Source organism: Stenella coeruleoalba, assembly GCF_951394435.1.
Source record: "Stenella coeruleoalba genome assembly, chromosome: 1".
Taxonomy (NCBI): domain Eukaryota; kingdom Metazoa; phylum Chordata; class Mammalia; order Artiodactyla; family Delphinidae; genus Stenella; species Stenella coeruleoalba.
In genome coordinates, this window is record NC_137169.1 from 56,165,256 (window position 1) to 56,185,417 (window position 20,162).

Below are 20,162 nucleotides of genomic sequence, written 5' to 3' on the forward strand. Positions count from 1 at the left end.
AAGGATGATGACATCCATTATAACATTTTAAACATTCTTTTAAAAGGATATTTTGATTTCAAAGGAATAAGAGACCCCTTGGAGATTTTGATATGCTACTCTAAGTATCACTGTGAAATCCTTTTTTTTTTTTCGGTACGCGGGCCTCTCACTGTTGTGGCCTCTCCCGTTGCGGAGCACAGGCTCCGGATGCGCAGGCTCAGCGGCCATGGCTCACTGGGCTCAGCTGCTCTGCAGCATGTGGGATCTTCCCGGACCGGGGCACGAACCCGTGTCCCCTGCATCGGCAGGCGGACTCTCAACCACTGCGCCACCAGGGAAGCCCCACTGTGAAATCTTTGGGAAATGATCCATTTATGATTTTGCAGCAAATGTAGAAGAGTATCTTTTGATGCTATATAATATTTTGTTGGCGAATTGTACCAGAAATTAACATTTGATCCATTGTATTTTCAAATAATTAGTACACATCTGAATTCAAATCTACATTTTGTTAAATATAGCATAAAGTTGTCATAATTAAAAAAAGTTTTTCAATATGAAGTCCCAGTTAATTGATCTGCCCTCTCACTGCCCCTTCCTGTTTAGTTTCGTTCCATTTTAAATGAGTTTACTGTAAGCAATACTTCTCTGGTACTAAATATCCTAAGATAGCAAGGAACTGTCCTACTTCCCTACCCTACAGACATGCACAGATATACCCTCACATGTATTATACGACAACTGCAACATGGATTCAGTTCGATATCTGAACAATTTTTGATGTTATTCTTTTCAGTACTAACATAAGGCATTTAAATTGCACTTATATTGCCTACCGAGTACTAGAAAACAATGTGAAAATTCAACTTTGGAATCCAAATGCCAGCTCCACTTATTACTAGCTTTGTAAACGTGGGCTGGTCACTTAAGTGCTCCGTGACTATTTTGTCACCTATAGAATGTGGAAAGCTCCTTTTACCTCCCTAATGTGGGTATTGTGGGGATCACATAAACCATTGTACTTCAAAGCATTCTTTCTATAAACTAGATATTCATGGAATATATACATGTGATAGCCATATGATTCCGTCAAGTGCAATCACAGCTTTAATGTGTTTGGGTCTCTTGAATGCTCATACTTCCTTTCCTGAAGAGGAATTATCTTTTCAAGAGATGAAATATATGTCATCTTACTGGTTGGTGAAGAACGTCTTCTTGGCACATGAGGAATTGAATAAGCATGAGATACTGTATAGTAATTAAAAAGTTTAGGTGTTTTGGCCATCAGTAGTCTAAGGAAGTATTGTTGATGAAGTCTGTAGCTTCAGAGGTTCACACTGTTGTGCTTGAGCTGTGAGATGTTAGTTCCCAAATACGTTGAGTTTGTATGTTGCCTTTTATTATTTTTTAAAGCCCTTGCTGTTCTGTTCATCTTTGCCTCTATTTCTACCCTTTAAAAAGCTTATTTTCCTCAGATTGTAGAGAACCAAGGCTTTACTCTGGAAGACTTCCTCTGACCTTGACCTAGAAATACCTAACAACAGACAGTAGAAGATTTTGAAAATCACACATGTGGAAATGAATGTGGTGTATAGTTTTTTGCTTTTAATGAAAGCTCTATATAGAACAGAGTTTGCTACTGATATTCCTCATATGATCAGTATGGTATCTTTTGCATGCAGAGCCAATGGTTCCATTTCTAATCGGGTCTTACAGTTAACGTGCAGAGTGACGTGGACGATGCATTGATCTTTTTTCAATCAACCTCTCTATTTTCAAAATAGAGATAATCCCTTTCTTATGTATCACATAAAGTTGTAGGGGATCAAATGAGATAATGAAGGAGAAGGTTTTGAGAAAGAGATGTTACTTTACAAATAGAAGATATGGAATATTATAACATCATAATAACATTTTAAAAGTATTGTTACTGTTTAAATTACTGTTATATAATACTTTAAAAAAATTTTCTAGTGAAACCACTGCCTCCATCTAGTGTGAAAGCAGAAATTACTGTAAAAATTGGATTATTGAAAATATCTTGGGAGAAGCCAGTCTTTCCAGAGAATAATCTTCAGTTCCAGATTCGCTATGGTTTAAGTGGAAAAAAAGTACAATGGAAGGTACCTTTTACCTGGAAATTTCTTCAGCTTGCCTCACTAAATATTATTTCTTATAACTGTTTAAGAATTTTATTGCATAAGGTTTATTTTATTGGCATAAAAGTACATCCTCCTGTATTCCATAGCTCTTTTTATTAAATAGATTGATCTAATTCTAACCCTTTTAAGAAATGAACTTTCCTGCTATTTATCATTTCCCAAAATGTGTTTTATAGTACATTGGTCCCATACAATGTTTCTTGAAGAAAGATCACATGGCTTAATAAAGTTTAAGAAACCCTGAATCACCATATGTCCCTAGTGTAGAATCATGGTATATTACATATTAAAGGTTTAGAGAAGTCCTGAATTTAAGAAACATTTGTAACTTTATTTCATCCTATGTTTCTCAAACTCATTTTACCAAGGAATCTTTTTCCCTTTAACAATGTTCTTTAGTACACGCATGTTCAGTGGGACACATTTTGGAAGAAGCTGCTTTTATCAAACAACCAGAATCACACCCATAGTGGCAAGTGTGCATATGATGCCTTCCTGTGTCAGTTTTCTGATGGCAGCCTGCAAAGACCTAGACATAGCAGGAACCCTAGAATAGAATTAGATCACAATGAGTTCAGCTGTAATAAATGTGACAGTTTACTTGCTTATTGAGGAGACTGGATATCAAAGATTCTCTGCAGCAGGCCCTTTCTAACCACTAGGTTAAAATTCTTAAAAGTCTTTGTGTATAGAGGATTAGTGGACAGAGATTAGTAATAGGGTAAAAGAGTGATTGGGAAGTGAGGTTGCAAGTGGGCCAGTCCAGATCTTGTCACGAGATGGAAATAACAAGATGACTGAGGCAATCCTTAACTTGAAGGAGCTCATGATTCAAGCCTAATAAGAGTATTTATAAAGCCAGAAAACACAGTCAGTTCTCTCTTAATTTTGGAATAGTGTTAGGGTTTAAAATAAAATGCACTTCAGGGCCCTTTAGCTACATATGTGTTAGTAATGATCAATCTAATAGTTTGACTTATTTTATAGGTATTTGAGGTGTATGATGCAAAATTAAAATCTGCCAGTTTCCCGGTGCCAGACCTGTGTGCAGTCTATGCTGTCCAGGTGCGCTGTAAGAGGCTAGATGGACTGGGATATTGGAGTAATTGGAGTACTCCAGCCTACACAATTGTCACGGATATAAAAGGTTTGCAAAGATTTTGTGAACGTGTCTTAAAAATGCACAAGTATGTGCTTCCAATGTGACTGAAAAGTAATCCTTCCAAGAACACATATACAACTTGGGCTCCTTGTTATTTTGCAGTTCCTATCAGAGGACCTGAATTTTGGAGAATAATTAATGAAGACAACACTAAGAAAGAGAGAAATGTCACTTTGCTTTGGAAGGTATTCCTGATTTTTATGTTATTCTTAAATTTTACTTCTATACTCTTGAAAGATTTGTTTCATTGTAAAAAAGACTTCATTGTAAAAAAGACTTACTTAATAATTCTATCATTTTTGGTCTCTGCAATCCCAAGTTTATTTCAATTTGGAGAAGTGAGCCAAGGTGTAGAATGGAGGGAGCACTGGCCTGGAGTTTGGAGACTTTAATTCTATTCTTGGCTTGACATAGTATAATTAATCAGTGCTATTTTGACAAGGTCACTTAGACCCTTCAACCTCAGTTTCCTCATCTGTGTCAACATAAGATTGGACTGGATGATATCTAGTGTTCCTTCAAGTCCAAAAATTCCATTTGTATTTAATTCTAAACAGAGTAAACGTGGCCTTCCCTACATATCTCAAGGGCATTTAGATTATTCTTTTTTTTTTTTTTTTTTTTTGCTACACGGGCCTCTCACTGTTGTGGACTCTCCCGTTGCGGAGCATAGGCTCCAGACGCGCAGGCTCAGTGGCCACGGCTCACAGGCCCAGCTGCTCCGCGGCATGTGGGATCCTCCCGGACCGGGGCACGAACCCGTGTCCCCTGCATCAGCAGGCAGACTCTCAACCACTGCACCACCAGGGAAGCCCGATTATTCTTTTTGTATGATGGCAAATACACAATGGATATTTCCAAGAACAATGAGTATACAGCTTAGAAATTTTCAAAGTGTTCTCTCCCCCAAATGAATTGATTTCTATCCCAAGTGAATGTATTTTTTTTTTGGTCCGAATTTTAGGGAGACACAAACATTCAATCCATAGCAAACATCATTTGTCATTAGGGAAATACATATGAGAACAACAATGAGATACCACTACACACTTATTAGAATGGTTAAAATCCAAAAAAACTGACAAATTGCTGGCTAGCATGCAAAGCAACAGGAACTTTTATTCTCTGCTGGTGGGAATGGAAAATGGTATAGCCACTTTTGAATATAGTTTGGTAGCTTCTTACAAAAAACTTTGGTACTTTCATACAATGGAATATTATTCAGCGATAAAAAGAAACTGCTCTAAAGCCACAAAAAGATATGGATGACTCTTAAATGAATGTTGTTAAGAGCTAGAAGGCTGCCTAAAGGGCTACATTATGATTCCATTTACAGGACATTCAAGAAAAGGCATAACTGTAGAGATGGCAAAAAGATCAGTGGTTTCCAGGGGTTTGGTTGATGGGGAAAGGTTTGAATGGGTGAAGAACAGGGGATTTTTTATGATGGTGAATCTATTCTGTATAATATTGTCCTGGTGAGTACATAGCATTATGCATTTGCCAAAACTCATAAAACCTTATACCACAAAGAAAACACCTTAGTGTATACAAATTAAAGATAAATCGTTAAGAGGTTGGAGAATCCCAGGATGGAATCCAGACTGCAGTAAGAGAAACTAACTGTATTACAAGTGTATGGAACAGTCTTACTGAAGGAGTTGGGAGAAAAAGGTTCAGGCCTAGGTAACCTTGTTAATGAGTAGATTCTTAAGACTAAAGGCAAAAGAAACTGTACCTAACCACCGTGTCCTAGCTGATAAAGTCATTTCTCTCACAAGGTATGGGTTAACTGTTCTTGTATCATTAGATATGCAAACTGGAATTGAACAATTAAGCATAGGATGATGGATGGTAGGAAGGACCCAGGTTTCTCACTGTTGAATTGGTTACAGACAAGCAAGGAGAAGATCGGAATGATCCGTGTGGTAATGGATTAGGGTTGGAGACATCAGTATGAACTCATGTTTAGCTTAATATGGATACAGATGGATTCATTTAGAAATTTTCATAGATATGTGTGTATACAGATGTAGTATACACAGACGTATTTCCTTGATCTGTAAGCTGAGAAATCCATATTCTGGTAGTAAGGAGTATTCCCAGATTTGTTTCTAATACTATTCTCCAATGAAAGGAACTAGGGCTCTGTGAAAAAATGCTGGGTTATAGGGCTGGGGCAGGAAATAACACAAGATGAGCCTAGAGCAGCTTGTAGGACTAGAAAGTAAGGACTTTATCATCAATTTTACTTGATGGTTACGAAAGTAAATATTTGTATATGAAAACTGACATAGATTTTTTAAAAAAACAAAATGTAAAATTTGCATGAGTTTTCGGACATTTATTTGTTGCAGAGGCTGCTAAAATCTTACCACCTACCCAGGTTCTTCCACGCCCTGCAGGGACATATTTATGTTTCTCAATTTCTGACTTAGAAGAATCTCAATGACAAAAATTGGGAAGCACTGTTCTAGTCTATTGTATAGAGTTAAGCTTTCTAAGGGTTTACAAGGGATTGGTAGCACTTAAATCTTACCTGAAACAGGTGAAGGTGATGGGGGAAGTGGGACATATTGTTATATTCTGTAGAACAGATGAATACAATTGGACTAATTATATATTTTACACTGAATCATCAGTGACCTGGTATGATATTTTTTTAACTAAAGACACAAATTCTGGGGTTCCATGTACACTGTCCTGATAGCCTCTGTTACTGGAAGGGGCAGCATATCAAGGGAAGAAAAAAAATGAGTGACCAGTCTCACCAGGATTAATAGAAGTGATGATTAATATCTTTTCAACTCTCTCTAGTTATTGCTTTATGAAAACAGAGGGTTATTCCTTTTTTGCTTTTTAGATGAAGAAACTCTCAACTCTCTTTCAGTCTTTCTTTTCTCTAGAATTAGAGTGAAACTTTCAGGTGGAAAAGTGTCCTATTTGTATCCATACTTCATTATCTTCAATTGATTTAGTCTTTGAGTCTTAAAAAAAAAAAACCAAAAGGGGGGAGATAAGTTTCCCATGCTCCATAGCCACCCAGACGGCTTCAGGGAGACTGTGGTCAGAGCCCCATACCTCAGCCTTGAATTCAGCAGTGCTTGCTCTGGCCCGGCCCCTGCTTACCAATGGGAAATGTTTAATAGGAGTTCCGTGAGCTCAGTCAGTATAAAAAGCACTGTAGCCCTTGAGCTAATCAATTTTTATGTTTACCGCAGCCCCTGATGAAAAATGACTCATTGTGCAGTGTGAGAAGATATGTGGTGAAACATCATACTTCCCGCAATGGAACATGGTCAGAAGATGTAGGAAATCACACTAAATTCACTTTCCTTTGGACAGAGCAAGCACACTCTGTTACCGTTCTGGCCGTCAATTCAATTGGTGCTTCTTCTGCAAATTTTAATCTAACATTCTCATGGCCTATGAGCAAAGGTAAGAAAAGGTACACCTCACTTTGCATTCACAGAGCCCAATAGATGAGACAAACATTAATCAAATAATCATGCAAGTTAATGCCTATTTACAAACTGAGAAGAGTGTTCCCAGGAAAAGAGTATAATTTTATAAAAGAAAAGAAAAGAAGAGCCTAACCTGGTATTGAGTGTCAGAGAAGCTTTCTTGAGGATACAGTAGAGGAATTAAACTTCCCCAGAAGGTCGGGGGAAGTGCTCCCGCGAGAGGAAAAATCTGACCAAAAGTCCTGTAGTCCAGGAGAGGATATGAAGGAAGACCTGGTTGGCGCTGGTGCAAAAAAAGTCCAGAAAGGCCGACAGAGGCTCTGAGGCATGGCCCTCAGGGAATTGTAGGCATGATAGGAATTTTGTTCTCACGTGCGGAAGTCTGGAGGCTTTTAAGTGGGACTCTGAGGAGAGTGTGTTAAAATGATCAGATTTGTGCTTTGAAAGCACTGACTCCATCAGCGGGAGAGAAGATTTGGAGGGAATTAGAATGATTCATAGGCTTGTACAGTATTACAGAGAGAACACCTTTTTACCATATCCAAAAATCTCTTTTTTGGATTTTAGGTAGAATCTTATTTCTCCTCATAGCGTATATTCCCACATCTCTCTGCTTATATGACTCTTGTGATACAAAAATAATTGCCATGTATAAATGTCTGCTTTCTCTTCCTTCTCCCCTTTTCAGTAGGTTATATGTTCCTAAAGGCAATTAGGAGATCTTCATTGATTTTGAATTTAAAAATAAATTTCCTTGTTTTCCCCACAGTAAATATCGTGCAGTCACTCAGTGCATATCCTTTAAACAGCAGTTGTGTAATTCTTTCCTGGATGCTATCACCCAGTGATTACAATCTGATGTATTTTATTCTTGAGTGGAAAATTCTTCATGAAGACAATGAAATTAAATGGCTTAGAATCCCTTCCTCTGTTAAGAAGTATTATGTCCACGGTAAGCTTACTGTACTTTAATTAAGTTTCTCCTATGGATTAGTATGACGCTACAGATTATTAATTCAAATAAGATAGTTGATGAAAACTTCAAAAATATAGATGATATATCTTGCTGCCTAAATTGTCATCCTATTACAAACATTTAATTCTATTTCATTTGATCCTTTTCCATTTAAATATTTTATGTAGTTGTAATCATATCATCTACCACTTTTCTTATAGTTTGTTCCTTTGATATATCACAAGCATGTTTCTATTTTGTTCACAATCCTTATAACTATTTTTTAAATGATTGTATAGCATTTTATTCCAGAATCTACATAAACCATTTATTTATTTGAGAATATTTATGTTGCTTCCAGCTTAACGTTTTTTTAAAACCATTTTAATGGCTTTTAATAGCTACTGACAAATTGTTTTCGCAAATTGTGTACCAACTTATGATGCCACTAGCAATGAGTGAGAGGGCCAGGCTGAAGGTCTGAGGATCATAAGCCAGCATAATATTCCCAAAGAAGACCAGTTACCCCACAAGGTGATTAAAATACAAAATATTAGTGCACAATACAGAGTCTCCAAGTGTGAGTAAGGTTTAAGCAGGGAAGCTAAGGATTGACATGTTCTTATTTACAACATCATCCCAAAGGCACATACTTCTATTTCATTGCAAAGACCCTAGAATTTAGCATCAAGGTAGATAGAAACAAATTATTGATAGAGAACTAAATCCAGTTCATTACTATACTGTTGTCTAGGTGGTTGCTCTCTGTGCTTCAAAGAGATTTATCTCTTGTGGAATAATATTTATATCTTATTAGCATTTGTAAAAATGATAGATCACTGATAGATCCATTTTGAACTTTGCTATGAAGGTGATCATCCTTCGTAGATCTAGATGCCTGGATATATAAGGTAATTCCTGGTCCCCACTCCCATCTTCTCTGCATGGGATTTCATGAGACTTTAGTCTCCCAGCTGCCTTGAATGGGGAGGCTAAGTAAACTAAATTCTTATGAAAAGGGAATATTGCTGGCTTTGGTCTTAGGAGGTAGAGTGTATTGTCCTGGAAAGGGAAATAAAACAACTCCTACACCCTGAACTTGAACAAACTGGCTATCACTGGAACATGCCTTTGAAAAATTGCAATCTTCTATCTTTGGGTAAGATTTTAAAACATTATTTGTGAAATTATTGTCATTACGGTAGAATTGGTAGTGCTTAGATTGTCTTTGAAACTCCCTAATTATCAGTTTCAATCCATAGGTAACAATCATCAGTTTTTTTAATCCATCAGTTTCAACCTGTAAGTCATCAGTTTTACATCCATGGAAATATGAGAGAGTCACTTAACATTTTTTTTACATAGATTTCACTCATTTATATTAATTCAGTGGGAATGACTCTTTAAAATATTTTTTCTCCTCAGATCATTTTATCCCCATTGAGAAGTATCAGTTCAGTCTTTACCCAATATTTATGGAGGGAGTGGGGAAACCGAAGATAATTGATAGTTTCACCCAAGGTAAAAATGTTTACTTTTAGTTTCTTTTTACACAGATTTGTGGTTTCCTCCTTAGCTAGCAGTAATGCTGCCATCTGATTATTTTCTTTCTGATGGAATCATGGAATAGCCCAGAGTCTTATGTAGATGCCTCATGGGTGACTGCAGTAAGGGTACATGGTTCCATGGTGGTGGTAAGAAGAATAATCAGGCGTGGTATTGTATTCTTGTATTGGTAAGTAAAAATTTCAGTCTAAAAGTTGATGGAAACAAAATAAAGGGAAGTATCCAGCTATACAATAAAATACATCATCATAAAGATTAATTGGAAAAATATTAATTTTCTGTATAATTAATATGAATACACCTACCCCAAACAATATGTTTTGACTCATATTTATGGCTCTTTAAATTTTAATCATCTTCTAAAGGAAATCTTTTTCTAAAAATAAAACTGTAGCAATATTATAGAAAAAAGTTCACAGGGTGTCTTATATTTCTGATTCACCTTGCTGTACTTGAAGTGGGAACATTTTGATTTTGCTATTACTTTTCAGATTGTCTTCAAGTCCAAGCAACCCAATAATGAAGTTTCAAGAGAGAAACATTTCACCTGGTTTTAGAATTAAAATAATTATAAAGCTTCATCCATGTATTGTTCAACAAATATACACTGAACACTGTTCTAAGCACTGGGGATTGAACAGTGAACATAAGTCTGTGCCCTAAATGGAGCTTAAACTCCAGTACTCTAATAAGAATGACAGACAATAAACAAATCATGTATAATATAATGTCAGATAGAAATAAGTGCATGAAGCAAAATAAAATGAAGGGATGGAGTTAAAATGTGGTGCTTTAGTAAGGATGGCCCCAAACGGTCTTTTTCTCTGTGAAGGTGATATTTGGGTAAAGCCCTGCAAGAACAAAGGGGAAGAGCATTTCAGCAAGGGGATAGCAAGTGCAAAGGCCCTGAAGAGTGAGCGTGCTTTGTGGTTCAAGAAACAGTAAGGAGGTCAATGTGTCTGGAGTGAGCAAGATAGAGGTTGGTGGGTGTTGTAGGTTGCCTTCTCTAAAAGCAGATGCTGAAACAAAGAGTCATCATAACAACTTTTATTGACACTTGGACTCATATAATCTAAAAGTGACCAGATGGAGAGAGCTGGCAAATAAATAATTTTGAAAAAATGTTTTGCTAAATTACAAGAAGCATAATTCTGACCAAAATAATAATTTTATTAATGTGATCAAAGCTATACTTTTATCTTCCTCTTTCTGATTTTTATATCTTTAAAGGTCATTCAGATTTATGTTGAAATCAGAAAAAAAGTCTATTATAATTTCTGATTCAGAAAGATGTTATTTCCTCAAACTTCAGAGTTGTGTGAATTTTTTCTTTTTCAGATGATGAAAAACACCAGCATGATGCAGGTCTATATGTAATTGTGCCAATAATTATTTCCTCTTCCATCTTATTGCTTGGAACACTGTTAATATCACACCAAAGGTATTGTACTTGGTGTCAAAATCTTGAACATATTTAAACCTAGATTTTAGATCCAAATCAGAAACACTGAAGTGTTCTAAATATTTTTATATGTATTTGATGGCAATGAGATGGCGTAAAAAGAAAAAACCTGATTTCAGGAAACCACACTCGGTTTTGCTAGTACACATAAGCCTCAGGAAAGAAATTAGTTTTTTTGTTTTTTGTTTTTTTTTTACTGTATATACATTCATGAAATAACAAGCTTATAATAGGAAATCCTAGGCGGTATGTTCTTAGAGGTGAGAAGAATGGCTTTCAAAGTTGTACAATCTAGGTTGAGAACCTTTATTGGTGAAGATTTATCTGAAGCCATCAGTTCACTTATGGTCAGTAGGCATTCTGCTTTTTAAACGTCAGCGCTGAATGGCTCCATTCTGTTTGGTTTGGCAAATGGCCTTGAATTTCTTGGATGGTTCTTTGGGTGCCCCATTACTCTGTGCTGAGAGGTCCGGACCATTGAGGTTATTTCACACATGCCAAATCTCTACAGAAAATTTTGTCTTCTAGCAGTGAAGAGGGAAAAGTGATTTTACAATCTGAATTTACCTTTCAGTCAAGTGAGCTGATCGGGCCATATCCAGTAGAATTGTTTCTGACACTCAATTGATGGCCATATTTAATATTTAATTTTCTCTGAGAAAAACCTGTGCAAAGCATTTAGCACAGTGCCTGGTAAACAGTTTTTAATAAGAGTTGGCTATGTTTATTATAGTGATCATTAACTTTGGTCTAGACAGAAAGTTGGTGGAGATCTTCATGGTAGAGCATGTGAAAGTGAATCTGATCCTACTGAGGCATAACCAGTCTGGTAGATAAATTTCTAGTTTGTACATTTATTAACTGTTAACATTTTCAATGTGAATGTTTTTCGTTACTTCTAATGCCTTGTTTATCTTTTGTAGGATGAAAAAGCTGTTTTGGGAAGATGTTCCAAACCCCAAGAATTGTTCCTGGGCACAAGGACTTAATTTTCAGAAGGTCCCTTTTTCAGTTTTTAAACCCCAGAATATATAAGATCACATTTTAGATGCTATATGCCTTCTAGAGCTTCAAACATTTTTAAGGTTTAAAACATTTTAAGGATAAGGTTTAAATCTTATTTTATTCAATTCATCTTAATATGAGTCTATTTAATCTGTTATTTGTTTTCAAGAATAGCAAGATGCAGGAATTTGAAACCAGGACAAAAAAAATTCAATAGGTAGTTTATCATCTGAGTTAACAAATACATATCTTTCTTCTGTGTCACAGTATATAATAAAATAAATATTAGAATATTAGAGTCAAATCTGGTGGAGAACAAATATTTGTATATACTTTTTTGGTATAAATTGATTGTCCTTAGGAAAAGGCTGGAATCAATATTTTTTAACCCTTGTAATTATCTCCATAATTACTTAAATCAGTTAAAAACTATATAAATAATCCTTTCCTCAAATACTGCAATCTGAAAAATGCAATTATCATAATAAAACTTACATTTATGAAGATAGTTCCTTTCAAGCTACTTTATGAAACAATTAGTCAACTCTAATAAAATAATTTGCACTTTATAATAGAATTTCTCAGAAAACTCTAGAGTTTAACAAATGTATCATTAATTCCCATAATTTCCCTTGAAGCAAGGTTGGTTTTCCACCCATAAAATTGGGAAAATAGAATTCAATTTTCATGGCAAAGTATCTTCACGCTGTTTTGAACAATAATCATATGGAGGTTATGATGCAGTCTCAGTAATTGTGTCATCATTAGTCACTGTTACAAGTCTTCAGTGGTTTTCTTTTAGTTACAAGATCAAGTACTCAATGACTTCTCTCTACAATCTGTTATCAACCTACAGATTCATTTTTTCTGTCCGTGGGCCTTAGTCATGCCTATGCTATTCTCCTCATCTCTACAGACCCTTCCACGTCAATGAAGACCTTGCTCTAAGCTCTTCTTTCCCCAAGGCTTTTGTGAACAAATGTAGTTCAGAAGAATTTCTGCCCCCTTTAAGTTCCTGGAGCATTTTATTTTTTATTGTGAAGAGTGTTCCGAGTTCAAGGGCTGTGTTTTACCAATCACAACTATTGTTGAGCTTCTCCTGCTAAAGGCAAAGTACTAGGGTCAGGATTTATTAATGACTTGCTGCTATCTTATAATAATGTCCATTTATTTATGTGCAAATGACTGAGATATATATTCTTACACTCATTAAGATTTTTACTTCAATTCTCAGTATCTCTGTTTCCTCTCCTGTAAAATGAGGTTTAATAGAACTTACCTCATTGGGTTGTTTGGGGGACTAAAGAAGATAGTACTTCTAACATAGTATTGTCTCAACAAATATTAGTTATCATTATTTTACATATTTACATGTTTTATGTTATTCTTTCAGTTACCCTGTGGGATAAGTATTATAATCTCCATTTTATAGAAGAAAAAACCTAAAGCTTATAATGGTTAGGTAACTTGTTTTAGAGTCTGGCTTAGTTTTCTAATTTGTCTGACTTTGGAGCCTGTTCTATTAGTAAGTGTTCTCTCTGGCTTTCGATTTTTTTTTTTTTTTTTGACCATGATCCACAGTGAGAAAAATGCTTTACCTTGCAACCTAGTAAATGAGTAGATGTAGATAATATGCAAAACTGAAACAAAAGATGCTCAAAACAGTTTTACTATTTGCAACACCCTCTGTTTTCAAAATTCTGTTTCATTTCAAAAATACTGGTTACAACCCTCTACATTCATTCACATACTAACAGATATGATTTGCGGTTAGAAAACACTGCTCTACAGTTTACCGATGAATGAATTAGTGAACAGATATGTAATAATGTGGGCAAAATAATGCAGACATTTAAATTGTAATCTTTCAGTGGAAGAGACAGTGCCATATCTTCAGACATGGTAGCAGCGTAGTTTTACATATGGTCATTCTCGTTATAGAAACTTCACTTAGCCTGAACCTAACCAGCCCCACACCCATACACTTCTCAGCTATGCCCTTACTCACTGTAAGACACGGAGTCTCCTTTCATTAAAGCAGAGCTGATGGTTTTTTCAATTAGTAAAGTATTTATTCCTCTTCTTTCTCTTCCGTTATGAATTCTTACAGTGACGTTTATTGTAGTGATAGTGATATTTCAGCCATATGTATTTGTTTGTCATTCATTCAGCAAGCACAAAATGAGAATAAGTATTTACATGTAAGTCTAGGATGTTGCTAGGCTCTGGGAAAACAATTTGTAAGAGATTTTCCTTACCATCTAGGCAGTAAGACAGTGAGGTCATAGAGGAGTGACTTGGTTAAAAGCAGAATAGGAAGAACTTTTCTTTTCTCTCTCTAAAATGTTTTATTTTAAAATTCATTACTTCATTCCATCCATTCATTCAAGGGGTATTTATTGAATAGTTATCCTATGCCAGTCACTATGCTAGGCCTTAGGGTTAAAATGGTCAGAAAACAGGAACTCTTGGAGTGTGCAGTCTATGGGGAAGATAAGCATTAATCAATTTATAACTGAAATAACAAATAATATACATTATATATGTTATATGTAATATATATTATGATAATATTACAGACACTAATAATGATAAACTACGTGTTGTGAAAGAAAGGGCCCAGTGTGCTGAGTGTCGTGTGTGGGATGGGGGTGAGCTGAGATCTGGAAAATGAGCAGTCATTAACTAAGATTTGTGGTGGAGGGTAGAGCCCAGCAAGTCCGCTGGTGAATACAAAGCCCTGCGGTAGGAAGTACCTTAGCACATTTGCAAGCTGAAAGCAGGGAGATTAAAAGACAAAGAGTAAGGAGATTATTTTTCTTAAATATTGGGGTTTTTTCATCTTTTAATGTGAGAGGGGTTTTGTCTAAAAAATCTAAATACCTATCTAAATAAAGAATTAAAAGCTTCACCATGTCAGTACATATAAATGTAGGGAATAACCATCTTACTGTCTCTTTCAGAGAAGCTCAAACACTCTGTCTTCAATATGTTAAGCTCTGAAATCTCCTCTATGAACCACCGGGAAAATGGTTTCTAAGTGTTTACCAGGGCAGGGAAATGATTAGGCCCACCTAAGCAAAATGCAGTTTGAACCTGCACCAAATGGCTTTTCCCTTTTCCAGAAAATGCCCGACACAAAGGAACCACTTGGTGGATGTAGGTTCAGTCAGTGACTGTTTTTAGCCTATGCGCTACCCCGCTGAGCTCCCTGAGGAGGAGTGTAATGCCACAGCAGATCATCTGGCAGACATATACAATAGACGGAAATATCATCACATTTCCCCAGGTTCTGGTAAACTGAGGAAGTGTGAAGAATTTTTTAAGTACAGTAGGTGTGAATGTCCTTATTTGTAAGACTGATTTTTTTTTTTTTTTTTACTTTTGCCAGTGTTAGACTTCATAATCTTGTTAAGATATTCTTTAAGCATAACTAGCCCTCAAGATGCTTAGTTTATTACTAGGGTTTAACAGGTACACAATTAGGAATAAATCAGTTTTGGGGATATTTGAAGAGTAAAGAAGAATATAATTTCAAAGGTTTTACTAATGATAAAAATCTAATCTTCTAAAATTAAATAACTTCTTAAAATTTCATCTTCTACTTTAATCTCCTAAATAACTAAAATATATTTTTTTAGGGAAAAATAATATAATATAATTCACATTATATTTCTAAAGAGGACAAGACAAATTTACTATCTGCTCCGTACTTTCATATTCATATTATTTTATTTAATTATCTCATAGACCTAATAGCCTTATATTTTCTGATGACAAAACTGAGGCACAGAGTGGTTCTGTAGCTTGTCTTGATCATCCAGGCTGTAGGTGTGAAAATCTTGGTTAACCTCAGGTCCATTGGACTCACATTGATACCCTAGCCATCGATTCCATATTAACAATGTATTGCTTAATGTACTAATGCCCCTAAATTGTACACTTAAAAATAGTTGAAATGGTAAATTTTATGTTACGCATATCAACACGCAAAAAAATTGGCAAAGGAGCTGAATAGACATTTCTGCAAAGAAGATGTACCAATAGCCATAAGCACAAATGAATATATATGTGCTCAACATCATTAGCGATTAGGGGAATGCAAACCAAAAACACAAGGTAGCACTTTACACTAGCTAGGATGGCTATAATTAAAATGACAGATAATAAGTGTTGGTGAGAATGTGGAGAAATTGTAACTCTCCTACACTGCTGATGGGAATGTGAAAATGGTGCAGCGCTTTTGGAAAATAGTCTGACAGTTCTCCAACAGTTAAACATAGAATTACCATATGACCCAACAATCCACTGCTAGGTATATATCCAATGGAAATGAAGTCATATATCTACACAGAAGCTTGTATATGAATGTTCATAGCAACAGTGTTCATAATGGTCAAAACATGGAAACAACCCAAATAGCCATCAAATGATGAAATGGATAAGCAAAATTTGAGATTTCCAATTCTAAAACAAAAGGAAACACAAAAAACCTACAACGCATTGCAAAGCAAACAGACTATGGGAGCCCATTGTTTTTAAAAACAATTCAAATACAGTATTGTTTAAAAGGAGGTAATAATTTTTGTATAAACTATTTCCCTTAATTTGTTCTTCAAATTCGGATCTTTTTGAACATTGATTTTTATCTATACCTGTAATTTCTAGACAATAAACCCTGATTTCTAAAATGTCCCCTAAAATTAATTAATTAATTTCTTCCACTTTTTAAGCTATCATTCTCCTTCCCTTTATAGTAAATCAAAATCCATACTAAACCTGTAAGTATTCAAATCAAAGATGAAAAAAACCAGTATTCTGAGGTATTTCCCAAAAAACCCACATTTGTTTAAAACAACGTCAGTATAGGATGATACCATATGTGATGAAAATTCTCTCACATAATTTCCCCTTGATTTTCTTTCTTTTGTATGTTCCGTTTCCTTTTACCCTTTAAAATTATTTTAAGACAATATAAGTACATAAAATGGAGTAATATAAAAACGTCTGTGTACTAACACAATATCTTAAAATTTTCTCATATTTGCCTCATATATTTTTATTAATAAAAATTATAGATGAAGTTTGTCCTGCTTGTTGCCCTTACTAGTTTTAGTCTCTCCTTCCCTTCCTAGGGCACCCACTTTCAAGAATATAGTATGTATTTGTCTAGTTCATGCTTTTATACAACACCTTTTTTCTTACATCTGCATGTATGTATCCATGACCAATGAACAATAATACATTTGGTTATTGTTAATATTAATCTCCCATATCATTCAAAAATTATTATTTTCTCAGCATTCTTTTTTTTTCAGCATTCTTTTTGAGATATCTTCATGTTGATATATTTCATTTCGTTTAATAATTTGATCCATAATATTTCATCCTATGAATATATACCACAATTCATATATCCATTCCCCTGCTGATGGATAGAAAACTATTTTCTATTTATTATAAACAATGCTACAGGACACATGGTTGTATATGCCTCTTTGTTCTCTGGGAGTATACGCCTTGATATGTCCCATTATTTTAAAAAATCATTTTGCATTACGGTATGCCTAGTGTGCATGGTTTAATAGTGAAATAGTATGGAAAAACATTTATTGGACAGTATAGTCTCTTCTGCACCCTTCTCTACCTTTAGTCTTGCTTCCCAAGTGCCATTACTTTAAACTGGTTTGCTTTTAATTTTTCTGGCAGGTCACCTTTATATTTCTAAAAATAATATGCTTATGGCATTATGAAATGTAGACATTATTTACTGATCTCTGGCTATAATGAGGATTTACTTATACATATACTTTTTCTCCCCTTCTTTCCCCATGCTCCTACCATATATAGTTTGTCACTTTTTTCAGTTCCTTCAGTAATCACTCTGCAACCTCAGAAGAATCTTCTTAAACTCCATTTCTTGTTCAACGAAATAGAGGCTGTTTCTTGGAGCTCCCCTTCCCCCATTTTTTCTTTTTAATAAAATAAAGACATTAGCACTCTTACCCTTCCCTCCATTTCTCCCTCCACTTCCCAATCTCTGTCAACTGTAACTTTACACTTTTACTTAAGTCAGGGTTGATATGTTCTGTGCTATAATTTGTCTATGGGTTCATTTTAAAAAATAAAAAACCCAGTAAACTGCATTTGCATTTTTATGAGTATGTAAGTATTGTTCCTTGCAGAAGCAAGTAATATGTGATTATATTACCACACTTTTTGGTGGTTCCAGTGTCACAGGAGAATGTTTTTCAAAAAAATTTTAGAAACATTCCGCCCTGTTGATTTAAATTGTGCCAAATTTTACTTGGCTTCATTTTTAGTTTTTATGTTTTGTTTTGTGTTTGTTTTGCTTTTTCTGGAGTTTCTAATTGCTTCTTTTAAAAAAAAATTTTTTTAACCTTCTGTGTGCTGCTATTATATAAGCTTCTTCACTGAGACCTGTTCCCAGGGCACCCTGTCTAGGAAACCCTTTATCCTCCTGCTGCAATCTGGATTAGGCCTTTTCTAAAATTGCTGCAAACCATCACTCTGAATTTTCCCTTAACTGGTTTCTAACGGATACTGTTTTCTAGATATTTTTCCCTTCCTCCTTATTGATTAACTAATTCCTTATATGACCTGCCAGGAAATATTGTGTAAGTCGGAATCTGTGCATGCCTGAAATTCTTTTTATTGTGCATTCCTCGCTTGATCGTTTGGTGGAATATCAATTTCCAGGTCGACGAGCCTTTCCAATAAAACTTTGAGACAATTCCTGCCTTATCATTTAGCATCAGTATCACTTCTGAGAAGTCAGATGCCATTCTGATTTTTACTCCTCACTGGTTACTTGCAGATTTCTGACTTTTAAAATATCCTCCCCATTATTGATGTTCTAAAATTTTAGAGATAGGTCTAAATCTATTTAGGGGGGTTCTTTTTCATGTAACTTTGTCCTCATTTGAAGACACTTTTGATTCCATGTCTCCTGTCAACTCTAAGCAATTATATTATTTCTTTGATAACTTCCTCTCCTCTTATTTTTTTGGATCTCTTTCTAGAATCCGTATTAGATGGATGTTGAACCCTCTGCATAGATCTTCTATATTTCTTATCACTTCACTAATATGTTTGTTTTACGTTTGAGACCTTGCCGTACCCTGTTTTTTCAGTGCTTCTATTAAACATTTATTTGCTATTTATATTTGTAAATTTCCAAATATTCATTTTCATTGTATTCTGTTCTGGTTTTATGCATGCAATATTTTCTTAAGTCTTACTAGAAATACAAATTTAGAGGATCATTGTTTGTTTTAGAAATTCTCTTTTCTTTTATTCCCTGAATTCTCTGTTTCTGCTAGGATCATGTTCTCCTCCTATTTATCTTGGCTTTATTTTTTTTTAATCTCACAATTTCCCCATATATCTAGAAACCCTTTGTTTTTCTTTCATGTTTAAGAATAAAATAATAGACAAGCTGACTGGGAAAGCATGATGCACATAAGCAGGGATTGTTGGCCTAAATGGGTGGACAGGGCTCTGGCTAGATGAGGAGAGATATGGTCATAGATACCAGTTCCTCACAGCTGCTAGATTCCTCCCCAGATAATGTCCTTTTTTTTTTTTGTATTTATTTATTTAACATCTTTATTGGAGTATAATTGTTTTAAAATGGTGTTCTAGTTTCTGCCTTACAGCAAAGTGAATCAGCTATACATACACACACATCCCCACATCTCCCCCTTCATGTGTCTCCCCCCAACGCTCCCTATCCCACCCCTCCAGGCAGTCACAAAGCACCAAGGTGATCTCGCTGTGCCATGCGGCCGCCTCCCACTCGCTGTCTATTTTACATTTCGTAGTGTATATATGTCCATGCCAATCTCTGACTTTGTCCCAGCTTATCCTTCCCCCTCCCTGTGTCCTCAAGTCCATTCTCTACATCTGGGTCATTATGCTTGTCCTGCCCCTAGGTTCTTCAGAACCTTATTTATTTTTTATTTAATTCCATATATATTGTTAGCATACGGTATTTGTTTATCTCTTTCTGACTTACTTCACTGTATATGACAGACTATAGGTCCGTCCACTTCACTACAAATAAATCAATTTTGTTTCTTTTTATGGCTGAGTAATATTCCATTGTATATATGTGCCACATCTTCTTTATCCATTCATCTGTAAATGGACACTTAGGTTGCTTCCATGTCCTGGCTATTGTGAATAGAGCTGCAATGAACATTGTGGTACATGACTCTTTTTGAATTATGGTTTTCGCAGGTTATATGCCCAGTAGTGGGATTGCTGGGTCATATGGTAGTTCTATTTGTAGTTTTTTAAGGAACCTCCATACTATTCTCCATAGTGGCTGTACCAATTCACATTCCCACCAGCAGTGCAGGAGTGTTCCATTTTCTCCACA

General features: G+C 35.3%; 1 protein-coding gene across 3 annotated transcripts in view; it reads left to right on the forward strand.

Annotated features, from left to right (window-relative positions):
* Window positions 1-20,162, forward strand: part of LEPR (leptin receptor) — a gene marked incomplete at its 3' end in the record, with an annotated part of 102,513 nt that overhangs the window by 64,284 nt on the left and 18,067 nt on the right. For all 3 annotated transcript variants that reach the window (XM_079941784.1, XM_079941785.1, XM_079941786.1), the window contains 8 exons: window positions 1,957-2,105; window positions 3,132-3,291; window positions 3,409-3,491; window positions 6,528-6,744; window positions 7,540-7,722; window positions 9,151-9,246; window positions 10,630-10,732; window positions 11,677-11,752. In XM_079941784.1, the coding sequence (XP_079797910.1) occupies window positions 1,957-2,105; window positions 3,132-3,291; window positions 3,409-3,491; window positions 6,528-6,744; window positions 7,540-7,722; window positions 9,151-9,246; window positions 10,630-10,732; window positions 11,677-11,752 (1,067 nt within the window). The remainder of the gene's footprint in view (window positions 1-1,956; window positions 2,106-3,131; window positions 3,292-3,408; window positions 3,492-6,527; window positions 6,745-7,539; window positions 7,723-9,150; window positions 9,247-10,629; window positions 10,733-11,676; window positions 11,753-20,162) is intronic.